Here is a 19,110-nt window from a genome sequence, read left to right on the forward strand (position 1 = left end):
CCAACACAACAGAACTCCAGAACTCTGAAGCTGCAGTACAAACGAGTCTGACAGAGGCTGAAAGTCGTATCTCCGACTTGGCTAAAGATAACGACAAGCTATTTAAAAAAGTAGAGCAACTTTGGACCTGGATTGATAAATTGATTGATCACGTAAACAATATCATGTTGCCAACTAACCCTGGCAGAGGGTTGTTGGCACCATGCCCCTCCCCTGTTTTAAATGCACCTTAAACAGCATGCATCAACACCACATATCAGTGGGTGGAGTAAGGTTTGGGGTCTTCACAACCATGTTCTCTGTTCACCATCTGGGGCGGGGGCTGGGAGGAGGAGGTGGCCATCTGGGACTGTCTGGGGGCAGTCTGCTCATCTCCACCCAAGAGTAAAGTGAACCATCTCCTGGGTCTGGGGGCAGATTGCCCCTTCAAGGGTGCTGGTCTTTTTTGAGGTAGGATGGATTCCCAGAACACCGGGAGTATAGAGTTCATTGGGGAGTGTGAGCATGTGTACTCCCACCCTCATGCACACATATTCGAATAATCATGCATCACCGAACATGGAAACACATAGAAATGTACATGTTTGCGTCTGTGTGTGTGCCTGTTTGTCTATATCTATGTGTCAGCTCTTAAATTCCTCTTCTCTCAAAATTACCATTCAATGCTAAGATTTTAGAAAAGGTTGTGGCTAAGCAGCTTAAGCTGTTCAAGATAAATTCCAATCTGGCTTTCGTAGAGCTCACTATACTGAAACTGCAGCTGAGACTGAAGAAGTCACCTGGATGAGTGACAAAATGTTTCTCCCACTGAAAACGCTACGTCCAGATGAACAGAATCAACCTTTTGGGATTTACTTAACTGGACGATTGATGATTTTTTTAATGCCTCACTGAGTTTTGTTTTTTGTTGAAATATCTATTTCTTTAAATGTTTAAAAATAGTTTTAAAAAACTAATAAAAAAACTTACTATTGAACTAATGATTTATAAAGAAATGATCTTTACGAGAATTCATGACAACAGAATTACTTCTCTGTACATCTTTCATTTGCAGAATTAACCAGGACACATCAGATCAATCTGAGCACAAAAATCACCTGGACTCCGTGTTTATGGTGTGTAAAAAGAAACACACAACTGCTACACTAAATCAAGAATCATATAGTAAACAGGCATAGCACTAAAAGTGTGGCACAGTGGTAGATTCATAGTTCAGTGGTAGTGGTAGTTCATGTTCAACATAAAGTTTATATCTCTCTATTCCAGCTCCTTGAGAAAAAAATTGTCACATTTATGAAAAATGAGCTAAAGGAGTTCAGGAGATTTCTGAGTCAGAGCCTGGATGATGATGAGACAGTGATGTATGAGGATAAAGAGAAGAGAAGCAGCAGGGAGGCATTTCTGAAGATCACACTTCACTTTCTGGGGAGAATGAATGAGGAGGAGCTGGCTCACCGTCTTCAAAGCAGTAAGACTTTTTGTTTTATTTTGTATCCTTAAAGTCTATATTTACAATAGGATTTTATAAATGAAAGAAAAAAAACCCTCAAATTCTTTCACTCACAAATATTTGGATATCAAGATTGCTATCACGTGGGAATGAAGCAGACAGGTGTATCTCAAACAGCTATGTCTGTTTTGGTTTATTAAATTAAACATTTACATTGTAAATATACACATATAAATATATGCATACATCATTGCTCTTCATGCAGGAACTCATGCTGAAGTTGGCAAACGTAAACTAAAATCCAAGTTGAAAAAGAAGTTCCAGTGTGTGTTTGAGGGGATCGCTAAAGCAGGAAACCCAACCCTTCTGAATCAGATCTACACAGAGGGAGGGACTGCAGAGGTCAATGATGAACATGAGGTCAGACAGATTGAAACAGCAAATAGGAAACCACACAGACCCGAAACAACAATCAGACAAGAAGACATCTTTAAAGCCTCACCTGGAAGAGACGAACCAATCAGAACAGTGCTGACCAAGGGAGTGGCTGGCATTGGGAAAACAGTCTTAACACAGAAATACAGCCTGGACTGGGCTGAAGACAAAGCCAACCAGGACATCCAGTTCATATTTCCATTCACTTTCAGAGAGCTGAATGTGCTGAAAGAGGAAAAGTTCAGCTTGGTGGGACTTGTTCATCACTTCTTTACTGAAACCAAAGAAGCAGGAATCTGCAGCTTTGAAGACTTCCAGGTTGTGTTCATCTTTGATGGTCTGGATGAGTGTCGACTTCCTCTGGACTTCCACAAAACTACAATCCTAACTGACCCTAGAAAGTCCACCTCAGTGGATGTGCTGCTGATAAACCTCATCAGGGGGAAACTGCTTCCCTCTGCTCGCCTCTGGATAACCACACGACCTGCAGCAGCCAATCAGATCCCTCCTGACTGTGTTGACATGGTGACAGAGGTCAGAGGGTTCACTGACCCACAGAAGGAGGAGTACTTCAGGAAGAGATTCACAGATAAGAAACAGGCCAGCAGGATCATCTCCCACATCAAGACATCACGAAGCCTCCACATCATGTGCCACATCCCAGTCTTCTGCTGGATCACTGCTACAGTTCTGGAGGATGTGCTGAAAACCAGAGAGGGACGACGGATGCCCAAGACCCTGACTGAGATGTACACCCACTTCCTGGTGGTTCAAACAAAAACGGCAATTGTCAAATATGATGGAAAACGTGAAACACATCCAATCTGGATTAAGAAGAGCAGGAAGATGATGGAGTCTCTGGGAAAACTGGCTTTTGATCAGCTGCAGAAAGGAAACCTGATCTTCTATGAATCAGACCTGACAGAGTGTGGCATCGATATCAGAGCGGCCTCAGTGTACTCAGGAGTGTTCACACAGATCTTTAAAGAGGAGAGAGGACTGAACCAGGACAAGGTGTTCTGCTTCATCCATCTGAGTGTTCAGGAGTTTCTGGCTGCTCTTCATGTCCATCTGACCTTCATCAACTCTGGACTCAATCTGCTGGAAGATCAACAAGCAAATTTCAACAATATCGCTGTATTTAAAGACATACCTAAGCTGAAACATCTTTACCAGAGTGCTGTGGATAAGGCCTTAGAGAGTCCAAATGGACACCTGGACTTGTTTCTCCGCTTCCTCCTGGGTTTTTCAGTGGAGACCAATCAGACTCTCCTACAAGGCCTTCTGACACAGACAGGAAGTAACCCATCAACCAGACATAAAACTGTTGAATTTATCACCAAGAAGATCGGAGGAAATCTGTCTGCAGAGAAAAGCATCAATCTGTTCCACTGTCTGATTGAACTGAATGATCATTCTTTAATGAAGGACATCCAAAACTCTCTGGTTTTAGGACGTCTGTCCACAGATAAACTGTCTCCTGCTCAGTGGTCAGCTCTGGTCTTCATCTTACTGTCATCAGAAAAAGATCTGGATGTGTTTGACCTGAAGAAATACTCTGCATCAGAGGAGACTCTTCTGAGGCTGCTGCCAGTGGTGAAAGCCACAAACAAAGCTCTGTGAGTCAATTAATAATGTTATTTTTTAGGGAAAAAAATCCTTAATTTACTAGTAAATGGATATTGAAACTAATGGATTGTCTTGCAGGCTGTGTGACTGTAATTTGACAGAGAACAGTTGTGAAGCTCTGTCCTCAGTTCTCAGCTCTCAGTCATCTAGGCTGAGAGAACTGGACCTGAGTAACAACAACCTAAAGGATTCTGGGGTGAAGCTGTTGGCTGCTGGAGTAAAGAGTCCACACTGCAGGGTGGAATCTCTCAGGTCAGGGTACAGCTATCGTTTCAACAAAAAAGAAAAGCAACTATTAATTCAGCTTAACTTTGAGTTTTTTTACACCAGAGCCTCTTTTGAGGTCACTAGCGCAAGTTTGACATGACAGTCTTTTCTTCACCAAGATGCTGCATTATGTTTGCTGCATATTTGTAGTTTACATATTAATGCTGTATGGATTTCAAAGGTTTTCTACTCTCGACTGGAGTCTTCTGACTGGAGCCCACTGAAGTCATTTTTCATTGTTATTGCAAAATAAGATTAGATGGTGTGCTTTGTTATTCTACTCTACTCGCCTTTGTCAGTGCGCCCCAGGGTGGCTGTGGCTACAATGTAGCTTGCCATCACCAGTGTGTGAATGTGTGTGTGAATGGGTGGATGACTGGATGTGTAAAGAGCTTTGGGGTCATTAGGGACTAGAAAAGCGCTATATAAATACAGGCCATTTACCATTTATAAATACCAGTTAGAAGATGGACAGTAACCATAAATTGCTATAGAAGGCCAATTGCATGCCCGTTGTAGCCTCAGTTTGAAGTCTCTTTTTGCTGATACTTTTTTTTGTATCAGCAAAAGTGGTGGAATAGTTTCTGAAATCATGGCCTATTTAAAGGCCTGTATTAAAAATTTCTGTCTTTTCATGTTGTAATTAATGGTTATTTGAATGTCTGTTGTTGTTGCCAGCTTAAATGACTGGTTACTAGCCAGCCTGTTGTGACCTCTCTGTGCTCAGTTGTCTGTTAAACTATGTTTGTCTGAACAACAGCTAAAACCCTTTACTATATCGAACAACTGCGTGTGTGTGTGTGTGTGTGTGTGCACAGGCTATCAGGTTGTCTAATCACAGAGGAAGGTTGTGCTTCTCTAGCTTCAGCACTGAGCTCAAACCCCTCCTATTTGAGAGAGCTGGATCTGCGTAATAATAGCCTGCAGGACTCAGGAGTGAATTTGCTGCTTGCAGGATTGGAGGATCCATATTGGAGGCTTGATATTCTCAGGTACCCCCTTCTATTTTACCTTTAACCAGAAAATCCCTTCAAATTATAATCATGGACATAAAATTTCAAGTGCATAAAAACAACAAGGCCAGATAAGTCTGTTTCATTCATGATAAATAAACATTTGTGTTTCATACTGTAGAGTGGACAGTGGTGGAGAGTGGAAGGTAACTCTTGGTCTAAGGAAATGTAAGTGGCACATGCTATATCTCCAGTATTTTCTCAAAGTTTTTGGATTAGATCTTCTGGGTGTTCTGGAAAATAAATGGTAGTCAGAATATTTGACTTGTGCAACTGATTTTATTTGCTGTCAAGAAAACAGAAGTTTAATAGATTAAGGTTTAATTAATAGGTTTGACAGTGGATCTGATCTATAACTAAGGTATCAATTAACATCTTCAAATGTTTTCTGTAAACCTTTAATTAGCTACTCTGCTCATAGATCTATGTATGCTAAAGTCATCAGTTACACAAAACAATAAACAGTTTCTTCATTTTCTTCTCTTTCCTCCACCAGTTGCTTGTGAGCTAACATTGGACCTGAACACCACACACAAAAACCTGAAACTGTTTAACAACAACAGGAGGATGGAAGTACTGAAGCAGCAGCAGCCTTATCCTGATCACCCAGAGAGATTTGATATGTTTTGCCAAGTGCTGTGTAAAAATGGCCTGGCTGGTCGTTGTTACTGGGAAGTTGAGTGGGAAGGAAATGTTAACATAGCAGTGACTCACAGAGGGATCCCAAGGAAAGGCAGGGCTTCCAGGTTTGGAGGGAATGATCAGTCCTGGAGTTTGACTTGCTCTGATGACGGTTACTCTGTCTGGCACAATGATAAAGAAACATCCATCTCCTCCTCCTCTATCTCTAACAGAGTAGCAGTGTATGTGGACTGTCCTGCTGGGACTCTGTCCTTCTACAGAGTCTCTTCCGACACTCTGATCCACCTCCACACCTTCTCCATCAAATTTGCCCAACTTCTCTATCCTGGGTTTACAGTCTGGGATGGTTCAGTCACTCTTTGTTCAGTGACAGAATCAGACTGCTGACTGAAAATCAAAGTTTTTAAAATCAGGCTCACCAATAAAGGGGTTTCTAGGGGTTCATATGATTAGGTTTGTTCTACACATTGTCAAGGAAAGCTAGAAGCTCATTTACCTCACAGTAGTCAACACAGAACTGTATAGACCCATCTTTCTTCACCACAAGAACTATGGGGCTAGGATTAGGTGTGACTATTCCATCCAAATCCCCTGGGTGAGCAGGGTAATGAGAGCGCAGTGGTTCCTGTAGAAAAACTCAATGATTTCAAACAAACTGTGCTGTTGTATCTGATAAGGATGATTGATTTTGCAGCAAAAGAATAACTCTTCTTTATACTTCTGCAATGCAGTCCTCAGGAGATGGAAGGTTGTAGTTTTAATGTTTGCTGTTTCCTGCGATTCACACAGATGTGGAGATGGAGGAGGGGTCTGTAATAAAAAATGCTGTAGGGGGAGAATCAGGGGCTCCCAGAATGCAATGGGTCGTGTCTGTAAAAAGAAGTCCATACATCCTCATTTTATTTTTTTATTTTTTAAAATGCTTTTATCTCTCTCTGTTATCTAAGTCCGGCTTCCAATCACAACCACATTCAAATCCTCATGCAAAGCTCTTCACAATAAAAACGGATACTTGTAAAAATGATCCATGCAAAATGTAAATGCTGGTTTAAACTTATGAACAATGTTGCCTCTAATTTTTCATGTGTGTGAGCGAACTCACAGACTCCCTGAGCAGACCCTTGGACCACGGTGAGCGACATTAGATGTGTACACTGTGGTGACGACAGCATCGCATCCATCGAAGTTACATGGCTTATTAAAAGAGCCAAATCAAAGCATTTACACTTCTGTTGGAATACCTTCAATTAAGAGCTTTAGCCCACTTACAGTGAAAATTATAAAAATCTTTTTTTAATGACCTGTGCACTATGTCAACGCTATTGGAAGTATTAATATTCAATTCAATTCAATTCAATTCAATTCAATTTTATTTATATAGCGCCAAATCACAACAAAAGTCGCCTCAAGGCGCTTCATAGATACAGAGAAAAACCCAACAATCATATGACCCCCTATGAGCAAGCACTTTGGCGACAGTGGGAAGGAAAAACTCCCTTTTAACAGGAAGAAACCTCCGGCAGAACCAGGCTCAGGGAGGGGCGGGGCCATCTGCTGCGACCGGTTGGGGTGAGAGAAGGAAAGGAATATGTAAATATGTAACTTTAACTATGGCAAAACATGAACTGCCAACCAAATCAAGCCTATTATCCAATTTTGAAACTTAATATTTTTATTATAAAGCTCTGACTTGTTTTATGATGAATATGAAGCGCATTGAGGCGACTTTTGTTGTGATTTGGCGCTATATAAATAAAATAAAATTGAATTGAATTGAATTGAATGAGTATGAGCCAGTTTGTGAAGTCCTCCTGTCCTACTGCGGTCTGGGAGACAGTCCTACTGTCCTGTAACTCTTTGTCTGCAAAATACAGTATATAATGACACAATTATTTGCATTTCTAATACTCATAAACTAGTGACAGTATTTAATGATCAATATCCATAAATGAAAACTCAATAAATGACACTAGATGAGTAGTAAACTTATTCAGAGCTTAAATTTCACCTTATTTTTCCCGTCTGTCCATCTCACGTCTCCAGTGGATTTACACGTCGTCCAGGTTGATGGCCTCATCTGCTTGCAGCTTTGACTTTATGCGCATCAGCTGGTCCAAATGGTCCACCTCAAGACGATTCTGGATGCTGTTTTGATACGATTCATTAAACTAAAGCCTCTTTGGCAATCTGCACTGGATGCTTGAAACGTAGAACAAATATCCACAAGCTGTGAGATGTGTTTTAGCTCTTCACATTTTAGCGTTGCAGCCACCATATCTGAGAATGTGCTGATTGACCCATGTTTAAGGTTGTGCCTCATTATGTACTTGAAATCAGAATTATTCACTGTTTATGACCTCCACTGAATGTGGAGAGTGGAGAATGGCCTCATACTTCTTTGCCAGCATGGCAATGTCTCCTGCTCCATACTCAAAGCTGATGTCTGAGCTCAATGCCTCAATGTCAAATGCAGACCACTCCTTTAATTCATCCTCTGGAAAACGAGCATCCAAGTGATCACAAAGCTTACGAATAACACGAGTAATCTCATCAGCAGATGAGGCCCTCATCGCCTCTTTGACACGGTCACTCCACTTAACACCCTTTTCTCTGTCAAGTATTGGGAACGCAACTTCTCAATCTTTGCTCTTGCCAAGCAGTGCCCTTCCATCACAGTCAGGTTGCATCTTTGAAAAGAAAGACACAGGTGTGCCAGCTCACCCAAAACATCTCCCAGAGCGGTGAGAGTAACCTTGAAGTTTGAAACGGTTAGCTTTTTGTAATTTGCCACTGGGTCTCTGTTATCACTGGATTCTCTCTTGCAGTATTCTTCCAGCACAGTGTAGTTCCTCAGCATTCACAGCTTGGTGCCGCGACAGCCATCGCACTTCACTCAGAGGCCTGAATGACAGTGCATCCTCATCAAGAACCTTTGCTAGTGTAGGGATGAACAAAAGTATTTTACCAGCACAATATAATCTGCAGTGTGATCATTGCTTTAACAATGTAACAGATAGCTTTAAGATGGCCTTAAGATGTTTATGCATACTGTTATCATATTAACCTTGTGTTCCAGATGCAGTTATAACTATTTTATACACGTTGCATATCTGTGCTTATTTTGAGCTGATGTTCGGTTCATTAAGGGTCTTAAGCTTCACTGGCGTGACTGTCCAGGTGATCCATGCCGAGGGAAACTAGAACATAGAAGGATAACTGCAATACATGCTTACAGAACACTTATAGCAGGTCATTTTTATTATCTTTTATATGTTCATATTCTTGTATTGAGTTTTAAGTAGTATCAGTTGGTTAAAACATTTATTCGATTTATATTACATCTATAGTTTTAGTAAATTGTTGACAGTGGCCTCTGTTTGACTGTGAGCGTCAGTAGGTGAGAGGTGACACAGAGGGCCACGTAAGGTCGTGACATGTCATGTTTGCTTGTAATTGTGGGCTTGCAGAAGCGCTCGCTCACTGCAAAACATTGTCTGCAGTCTTGAAGAAGCGCTAATCAGAAAGCTTGACAGGAAACATCTGCTATGAAGACGAAGACAATGTTCTTTTCAAACTGTGTTAAAAGTCATTGTGCTTTTGATCTGACCTATGTATGAAATGGACCTGACGTTGAGGGCGCGTCATTAAATTTAAGCCCTGATGGTATAAAATATCTGTTTATGCTTTGATTAAGTCAGAGATCAGCGCTGTCTGCGAACGGAGCTGGTCTTCCCACGCGTGTATTTCATTAGAATCAATTGTTTGACCAAGCTCTTCTGGACCAGGTTGTTTGTACTCTCCTTCCTCAATGTTTGAACCTTAACACTAGGTCTTCCAATTTTCCCCTCTTTACGGTGGATCTAGAGAAAGTGGAGCAAACTGTTCTAAGACCCCCTGATGATCCTCTAATCGCCTGAGCCAAGGTGTGAAACTGGGTGTGGGTCCCAATCAGCCAGAGTTTCGGGTGTGTTCATTGTGAAACCTGGCCCCACCTTATCATGCGAATTCCTGAGATCAGATGGCCCAGGATGTGAGTGGGCGTTAAGGCGTCTGGGAAGGGATCTCAAAACTGGATTATAGATGGCAGAGAGTTGGTGTCGTAAACCCCGCCTCTGTTCAAAGATGGTCGCTCACAGTGGACATAGATGGCTTCTTTCACTCCTCTTTCAAACCATCTGTCCTCTCTGTCCAAAATGTGAACATTGGCATCCTCGAAAGAGTGTCCTTTATCCTTAAGATGCAGATGGACTGCTGAGTCTTGTCCTGTGGAGGTGGCTCTTCTGTGTTGTGCCATGCGCTTGTGAAGTGGCTGTTTGGTCTCTCCAATGTAGAGGTCTGAGCATTCCTCGCTGCACTGTACAGCATACACCACATTGTTAAGTCTGTGTTTTGGCGTTTTGTCTTTCGGGTGAACCAGTTTCTGTCTGAGTGTGTTGCTGGGTCTGAAATACACCGGGATGTCATGCTTGGAGAAAACTGTCCTGAGTTTTTCTGATACACCGGCTACATAGGGGATGACAATGTTGTTGCGTCTGTCCTTCTTATCCTCCCTAGCTGGTGTCTGGTCTTCTTTTCTGTGCCTCTTTGCTGACTTTAAGAACGCCCATTTAGGATAGCCGCACGTTTTGAGTGCTTCCTTTACATGTGTGTGTTCCGATTTTTTGTCCCAGTCCAGCCCTGCCCGTGACCTTTGACCCTCTGCCTGTGTAAACCGTGTGTTTCTCCAACAAACAGGGAGCTGAGTGCATGCAGGCTAACGTGATGATCCCAACACACAAAGAACAACAGTGTGTAGTTGGAGCTGGACACACTGATGTGTGAATGTGTTTAGAAGCTTCAGAGCTGTGATGTTCAGTCGTGATGAACTCTGATGGATTTAGATGATCAGCATCTGCAGTTGGTGATTATCTGATATTCATCGTATTTTACAGCCATATCTGTAAATCCAAACAGTCTTTGAATCCACTTCATGAGGAGATGATGGTTTGTTTGTTTTGTTGATGTTGTCAGTGCTGACATCAGCTCAATCATAAAACTGTGGACTCCTTCATGATCATCTGGTCGACCCATGATCCTCACGTTCTCCTCCTGCAGGAGTTAACTTGGATTATTAACTCCTCACTGAGGTTGTGTGAGGCAGGAGTCCAGCATGCATCAGCACTGCCAAAATGATCATCATGATTATTATGATCACAATTTAAATCAGGACGGATTTCAGTATAGATCATGATTATTGTGATTTTAGAGACTGAAATGTTTTTATTGCAGTCTTATTATTATTTTATTCAGTCTGATGATAATCTGTAAAAACTCTCAGTGTGACTACACACAGAGATATTTGAACAGTTCAGAGAACACAGAGTCTCTCAGACCTCAGACTGGACTTTGGCTCAGGACCAGGACTTGTTCCCTCAGCAGGGCTGTGGCAGCTCAGCACACCAGCTGGTCGGACCCACATGTACTCTGATGGAGCTCAGACCTGTAAATGTTTTACAATAAAGAGCTCAGAGGGAAACATCAGACAGGTGTGCTGATTCTTCCACTGACACAGGACAGATCTGATAATGATGACACAAAAGTTCCCCAAAACAAACAAAGAGTTTTATTCGTTTTATCCAATCAAACATTTAGAAAACATTAAAAAAAATCATTGAAAAACAAAAGCAAAAAAGATTACACACACACACACACACACACACACACACACACACACACACACACACACAGAGACACACACACACACACACACACACACACACACACACACACACACACACACACACACACACAGAGACACACACACACACACAGACACACACACACACAGACACACACACACACACACACACACAGACAGAGACACACACACACACACAGACACACACAGACACACACACACACACACACACACACACACACACAGACACACACACGCACACATGCACACACACACACACACACACACACAGACAGACACACACACACACACACACACACACACACACACAGACAGAGACACACACACACAGACACACACAGACACACACACACATGCACACACAGACACACACACACAGACACACACACAGACAGAGACACACACACACACACAGACACACACAGACACACACACACAGACACACACACACACGCACACATGCACACACACACACAGACACACAGACACACACACAGACACACACACACACAGACACACACACAGACACACACAGACACACACACAGACACACACAGACACACACAGACACACAGACACACACAGACACACACAGACAGACACACACAGACAGACACACACAGACACACACACAGACACACACACACACACACACACACACACACACACACACAGACACACACATACAGACACACACAGACACACACACACATGCACACACAGACACACACACAGACACACACACACACACACAGACACACACACACAGACACACACACAGACACACACAGACAGACACACACACACACACACACAGACACACACAGACACACACACACAGACACACACACATGCACACACAGACACAGACACACACACACAGACACACACACAGACACACAGACAGATAGACACAGACACACACACACACACACACACACACACACACACACACACAGTTTCTCTTACAGGAAGCAGGTTTGAGTGAAACTCTGAGTTTGTTAATCCTCAGATGAAGGAAACTCAGCTTTTGGTCCCAGTAAGAAGGATAACTTGAACAGGGTCAGTTACCATGGCAACAGATGACACACATCCAGAAAGCCATGACTCCTGATCTTTAGTACAAACATGTAAAGAGTGTGAAGGAGAGCATGTAGGAGGAAAAGGAATGAACAACGATGGTCTGTGGACGATCAGCAGCAGCTCAAACTGAGACCAGCAGAGGGCGCTGTCGGCTCATCTCAGTGCTTCTGTGCTCTGACCTCACCTGCTGCACCTGCTGCTGCCTAAGTGTGTCTGTGTGAACATCAGCTGCTGAGCTCACAGTGAGTGGTTCCTGCTGTGTGACCACAGAAACCTGCCCACTCAGGCTCACATCCACGCTCTGTCACACAGACTCAGCTCTCACTACTGCTTCTGTCTGTGGCTCAGGGGTGCAGCGGGTCCACACCAATCAGAGACTGTGGATTGGCAGTCAGAGGACCTCTGTGCTAAAGAGCCTGCAGCCTCCATCAGTGTGAGAGTGTGTTAGAGTGCAGCACGGTGCACACAGTGTCTGTGTGCAAGTCTGAAACCTGCACAGGTGACAACAGGAAACTCAGAGTTACTGAACCTGCTTCCTGAGCAGATGTTACTGTGTGCACAGGTGACAGCTAACAGCTGTATTTTAAACAGATTAAAGCACAGGCAGCATGAAGAAGAGGAGCAGAGGAAGGATGAAGGTCCATCAGGCCCAGGGTGTCCTCAGCTTCCTGTTCAGAGACAAACATGATGTCAGCTCCTCACAGCAGCCCGTCTGATCTTAATGACCTTACAGTACCATAAGTAAAATGTGTTCACAGTAGATCACACACTCACAGTTAAAAACCACAAACTGCTCCTCAATAAAAGCAGAAGTATCAATAAAATAATAATATGCAACCATGAATTAATTAAAAGCTTGTCTGTACAGAAATGCCTTCAGCTGCTTTTTAAAGACACTCAGTGGATTCAGCGTAAACACAGCGGGGGAGACGACCTTGGTGCCGCTGCCTGAAAAGCACAATCCACTGGTGTTTTGAACCGAGTACTGCAGCAGCAGCAAGACCTCTCTGCATCATATCTGTTATTAACCTCTGTCTCTCTTCCACAGCATGTCTTTATCCTGTCTTCCTTCTCTCACCCCAACCAATCACAGCAGATGGCCCCGCCCCTCCCTGAGCCTGGTTCTGCCGGAGGTTTCTTCCTGTTAAAAGGGAGTTTTTCCTTCCCACTGTCGCCAAAGTGCTGCTCATAGGGGGTCATATGATTGTTGGGTTTTCCTCTGCACGTATTACTCTAGGGTCCACCTTACAGTATGAAGCACCTTGAGCTGATTGTTGTTGTGTTTTATTGTATAAATAAAATTGAATTGAAAACTTTACATTTGTGTGTAAATGTCACCTGCTCTCAGTGATGAATACACAACACCTGGATCAGCTGACTGCTCTGCAACACACACAGAAGGTGAAGTTTCCTGCAGTGAAACAGATCAACCCTCTTTTCTCTTCTTCCACATCAGTTACTTAGCAAGTGATTAACTCAGAGCTCTGTGGCCTTACCCCACAGCAACCTGACACCAGAGCAGAAATCACCTTCAGCCTCTCAGACTCTTGAACCCGTCCCAGCCCAGATGTGAACTGTTTGTGACACCACCCTGACATAAGCGCCATCAGAACAGTTTCTTTCTCCCAGTCGTCGTGATCCTCAAGTCTCTCATCGATCCTCATTCTGTGATGTTAAACCTGTTAAACTGTGACTCGCCTCTTGCCAACAGTCCACTTTCTCATACCGACCCCCTTCAGGTCTTGGCTCAGCTGCTGGACTCCCATCCAGATGTTTGTGTTCTATGTACAGTGTCTTGAAAAAGTATTTATACCCCTTCATCCTGTAAAGTGTGGTGTGAATCTGTGTTCAGCCCCATTAATCTGACTACATTTTGTATTTCCTACCTTCTTCCTTAATCTGCTCTGTTTTTCTCTCCGCTGTGCTGCACATTTATTGTTATGAAAAAAAACCTGATCTAACAAAATTAACAAAATTCATTTGATTCATTGGTACCTGCAGTGAGAATCCTCACGTCAGAGTAGACAACATGTGTATCAGCTTGATGTGTATCTGGAAAATACAAACACACACACTCAGGTCATGTTACAACTACAAGCAGAGGAAACACAAACAGATGATGTTTCAAATCTGTAATCGGCTGCAGTCTGCACAGAGCCTCAAACATACTGACTCATACTGAGCCACACTGACGGATTCTGACTGATTCTGGTTCACCTGTAACGAAGCAGATGTTCTGGCAGTTTGGTGGTCTGGAGCGTTCAGCTGTGTGTTAACACAATACCAACAATAAAGACAGCAGTGATTTTAGAGACACATTTGTTAACATTGTGGGAAGGTTCTTGAAGCCATTTCCAGACAAAGGTAACTGACCCCGAGGTCAAAGCAGACAGCCTTCAGAGGAAACAACAGAAACCCTCAACCTCAAGCCTCTTTCCATCATTTCAGTCAGATGTTTCCAAACCTCAGTGTGATCACACTTCAGAAATATGACTGCATAGGAAATAAGTCTGGTTGCTCAGCTAGCCTGCCTGTAGTCCAGCTGTTTCACTCACTGAAACATCTGAAGCTTTATAAAACCAAAAGTTCTCTTAAAGGAGCAGCTGAGAGCAACCAACATGGAAACATCTGGCCTCAGACTGCAGCAGCTGGGCTCCTTGTTGTGATGAAAAATAAAAGATATGAATTCAATGTGACAGAGTTCGTACCATTTGCTTCATTTTTCTTTTTGCAGTAGAAAAGAAGTCGAACTAGAACCAAGAGCAGAACCAGAAGAACCACAGGAACCAGGCCTGCTATGAGTGCAGTGAGAAAGGAGGTGAGACCCTGAGGAGGTGATGAAGCAGTGTCAGCAGAAGAGTTCACAGGAGGAGTGGAGCCTGAGCTCCTGTGCTGAGGAGGATCTGCAGGAGAAGTGATGCAGACGGTTCAGTCATTTTATCAGGAGATCATGTCTGTAAACAGGAAGTGATGTCACTGTTCTGACCTCTGACCCTCAGAAAGCTCTGAGGAGACGATCCAAATGCTTCAGTAGCACAAGAGTAGAGACCTTCATCAGCCTGTTTGACCCTTCTGATGACGAGCTCTGCTGCTGTTCCAGCTCCAACATGACGTCCATTAAAGGAGAAATAAGCAGCAGCTGTGTCACCGCTCCTCTCTCTGCAACGCAGAGTGACATCACTTCCTGTCCACACAGGAAGTGCAGGAATCTCCAGGATCACACCTTTATCTGACAACAGAAACACAAACAGAGCAGAGTCAAGAGCTCCTCTCAGACGAGCTGCTTCCTGTCTGTATGAGCACCTTGCTGTCTTCCACAGTGACAGTCTCACACTCTCAGCTCACTGACAGACATGTATCCAACATCTGGAAACATCTGCACAGAGACACAGCTGCAACATCTCCCTGTCTCTACCTGAAACACTGATGGACACTTCATCCCTCTGCTGTCCAGATGAGTTCTCACAGAAGTAACGTCCATCAGAGGAGACGGAGCGATCCAGAACACAGGAGGAACCATGAACCCTCCCAAAGCCTGCAGCTGCTCCACAGTCCTCAGTGAGTCCTCCTCTGGTCCTCTTCACTGTCCATCCATCAGCTGTCTGTCCATCATCAACACAACTCAGAGACACTGAAGAAGATCCTCTGAAGACCTGCTGAAGGTTTGGACTGACAGACAGAGACACTGGAGGACACACACACACACACACACACACACACACACACAGTAAGTGTATTTGTGTTCTTGTTGGAGTCTCACTGATTGTTTTCACTTCCATCAACTCACCTGCAGAAACAGTCGGTGCAGACAGCAGCAGCACACACACACCTGTAACAGGAGGTCAGAGGTTACTGAGGGTCAGAGGTTACTAAAGGTCAGAGGTCATTGGTTATTAGGGACAAGTTACCCCTGGAAGGGTCTTCCAAGGGAATTTGGTATTTGCATGAGCCATTCTTCTTTCAGGTGTCGAGAAAAACCTGTTATTTTACTGTCACGTTGTTATCATTTACATGCCCTGTCATTATTTCATCATTACTTCATTAGTCTGTGTTACTTATCATCAGTTTATCATGTATCATTTATCAGTTATTTCAGAGCACGCAGGATAAAACCCATTCTAGATGTAATACTCTATCATGTGGTGAAAAAGCACCAGCAGAAGCGGTGGGTCCAGCTGGGCCTTCTACATTCACTTACACACATATTGCAGGTCTACACAAAACATGCACATAGAGAGTTATGTAAAACACGCACGTTCACTTACACACTTATTAAGGACAGGGAGGTCGTTTCAGGACATCCTCTCTGTTGAACACATAGTCTCACAAACTGCACAAAATATCACACACTTGTTTGTCTCTAAAGTATCAGCTGATGTTTATATAAGGAGAACTTTGGACTATGGGGAGACTGTTATCATTTCCAGTAAGATCTAACTGTGTGACGTCATCATTGGTAATATAAGGATCGGGAGCGGCTCATTCCATGAAGAAGAAGTCCGGCTCTTCCCACACTGTACTGTGTGTTTTTAATAAAATACTTTATTGACCCACTATGGACTTTTTCAGTCGTATGTCTCTTCCTCAAAATTCGAACCGCGACACAGGCTCAGAAATGTTGGATGTGAGCTTTTTGTGTAGTTTCTATTTTTATATCAAGAGAATAATTTAGCTTTCAAACTACAGCAGTTAGTCTTCTCACTTCCCAAAGAAAAAAAAACTTATTCTGATGACACTTCTGGTGAACAGTGTCTGATGTTAAGAGGATGTTTGGAGCTCCGCCTTTCACCTGACCTTTCACACCATGTGCTTTGGGACTCGATGACTATCTTCTGTAACTGTAGATACCGGTCTGATACTTCCTGGCTGAGCTGCTGTAATTACTAAATGTTTAAACTGTGAAATAATTTCACTTCCCACATAGCACACAGGTCTGGGCCGGATCTGGTGTCAAGCCGGCACTGCTGGATGACGTCTGGCATGGTAAGTCATCCAGATATGGGCCAGGCCTGACATAGATGGCACTGTTTATGACACTGCCAGAGGCATACCGCATCTAGCTCGATTATGGTTTGGTTTATGTGACCCAGGCTCATAGAAAACAGGTCTGGCCCAGATCCGGCATCAAGCTGGCACTTCTGAATGACTGGTGTCATGGCAGGGTGTATGTCAACCAGATGTGGGCCAGGTCTGACAATGATGGCACTGTTTATGTACCTATTTTCCTATTTTAGTTAGAAGACCCTAGAGTTGGATGTTTCAGACCACTTTTGGTCTCGTCTTGGTCTTGACAGACTTTGGTCTTGGTCTTGCTGTCTCGGTCTTGCTTTCTCAGATCGACATAGTGTTCGGGAGATTTGGAGTCAACCATCGGTGGAGCAGGGGGGTGGCTTACTGGGCAGAAGCCCGGGGTCTTTTGGAGTGTAATTTGTTTCATGGTTAGATGCCTGACTGACAACTGTATAAAACAAAAACTACACACAATATTCGAAGCATATAGTGTACAGTTGTAAATTCTCCCTAATTTTGGTATGATCCGAGCTCAGGCACTAGGCGACTGAGAGCGAGGGGGGAGAAGCTGCTGCCTGCGAGTTTGCTGCAGACAGAGGAGAGCTTAAGTTTGACCAGGTACCAAAGCAAATCATTCGTACTGAACTAATAATGTAAATATGACGGTGTATCACGAATATTGATATCAAACTGATCACTTGGTTGCGTTACTTGCTCTTCGAGTGAATCAACAAATGAATAAATAAAAAGCCGAACAGCAATGCTGATTTTTTAGAGAGTCTTAGCTTACATTTCATATTTTCAGTTGTTACCCTCCATGGCTAAACAAACTTTAAATCGGTTTCAGTTGTGTACTGATGAACACAACAATGGACATAAGGAGCTTCTTTCAAAGAAAAAACTCCGGTAGATGTTATTTTATATATTATGCTTTGGATGTTGTTCAGTATATTTCTATGCAAAACAAGAGGAACTTCAATACACAGCAGTTTATTCACAGCTGAAACCAGATATTTACATACACTTTATGGAAAAAACATAAAAACCTTTTTTTTTTACTTTTAAACATCAATTTAGATTAAACTTGTTTTGTTTTAGATAAATAAATATTGAAATATCTTTTGAATTAGTTAAATGTCAGACTAAAGAGAAACAGATGTCTATCACTTTGATCAAATTTAGGAGCACATATACACTAAGTTTGTTAATTAATAAGAAACTCCAGACGATTCCATTCTGAGCTGAAGAAGCTTCTGATTGGTTAGTAGAGTCCATGTGAGTAAACTGGTGGCACAGCTGTGGATGCATATAAGGAAAAACACAGAGTCTGTTTCTGTGACATCAAGAGATGTCAACCAAAACAGAAGGAAAACAACTGTGGAGCTTCATAAGTGTGGCTCAGTTTGAATACAATTTGAGTCCATTTGCAATTAAGAAATACAAACAATTTCTCTCTTTACTCTTATATTCAACAAATATGTTTTTATATTTATCAATCTAAAAAAATCAACATTTAGTCTGATTTGATGTTTGACAATTAAAAAAAGTGTTTTTATCTGAAGAGTGTGTAAATATCTGGTTTCAACTGTATATTTGATGATGTTGGTGTTTGGCTTGATTGTCAGCACACTTGGCCACCAGTGTGTCTGCAACTGGCCTTGTGCTGGCCCATGTGTGGGCCACCTCTGGCAAACCTGATCTGGGCCACCAAATTCGTTGTGGTATGTGGGCCATGTGTTAACTGACCACAGGAAATCACATGATAGGGTGGGGCTAGGTTTCACAATGAGCTCACCTGAAACCTTGGCTGATTGTGACCTACACCCGTTTTCACACTTTGGCTCATGTGATTAGGTATCAATAGGGAGTCCATGTCCCTCTTG

General features: G+C 43.0%; 2 protein-coding genes across 2 annotated transcripts; one reads left to right on the forward strand and one right to left on the reverse strand.

Moving 5' to 3' along the window:
• Positions 1–292: 292 nt before the first annotated feature.
• LOC143416653 (protein NLRC3-like) lies at positions 293–12,654 on the forward strand. Its single transcript, XM_076882102.1, has 8 exons — positions 293–384; positions 1,055–1,115; positions 1,267–1,468; positions 1,716–3,504; positions 3,593–3,766; positions 4,600–4,773; positions 4,916–4,962; positions 12,566–12,654. The coding sequence occupies exons 1-8, from the start codon at positions 293–295 to the stop codon at positions 12,652–12,654; spliced, it is 2,628 nt and encodes an 875-aa protein (XP_076738217.1).
• Positions 12,560–17,588, reverse strand: LOC143416654 (uncharacterized). The gene is made up of 6 exons (XM_076882103.1): positions 17,483–17,588; positions 16,005–16,046; positions 15,633–15,902; positions 15,204–15,446; positions 14,926–15,120; positions 12,560–12,885 (listed from the first exon to the last, which is right to left on the reverse strand). The coding sequence occupies exons 1-6, from the start codon at positions 17,586–17,588 to the stop codon at positions 12,878–12,880; spliced, it is 864 nt and encodes a 287-aa protein (XP_076738218.1). The 3' UTR covers positions 12,560–12,877.
• Positions 17,589–19,110: the final 1,522 nt, after the last annotated feature.

Source organism: Maylandia zebra, linkage group LG3, assembly GCF_041146795.1.
Source record: "Maylandia zebra isolate NMK-2024a linkage group LG3, Mzebra_GT3a, whole genome shotgun sequence".
NCBI lineage: Eukaryota > Metazoa > Chordata > Actinopteri > Cichliformes > Cichlidae > Maylandia > Maylandia zebra.

Coding starts and splice junctions, on each gene's coding strand:
- LOC143416654 (XM_076882103.1), bottom strand. CDS start 17,588: ATGGTTGACTCCAAATCTCCCGAACACTATGTCGATCTGAGAAAGCAA. Junction 16,047..17,482: donor CCAAGACGAGACCAAAAGTG/GTCTGAAACATC, acceptor CTCCTGTTACAG/GTGTGTGTGTGCTGCTGCTG. Junction 15,447..15,632: donor AGTGTCCATCAGTGTTTCAG/GTAGAGACAGGG, acceptor TTCTGTTGTCAG/ATAAAGGTGTGATCCTGGAG.
- LOC143416653 (XM_076882102.1), top strand. CDS start 293: ATGTTCTCTGTTCACCATCTGGGGCGGGGGCTGGGAGGAGGAGGTGGC. Junction 1,116..1,266: donor ACCTGGACTCCGTGTTTATG/GTGTGTAAAAAG, acceptor TCTCTATTCCAG/CTCCTTGAGAAAAAAATTGT. Junction 4,774..4,915: donor TGGAGGCTTGATATTCTCAG/GTACCCCCTTCT, acceptor TTCATACTGTAG/AGTGGACAGTGGTGGAGAGT.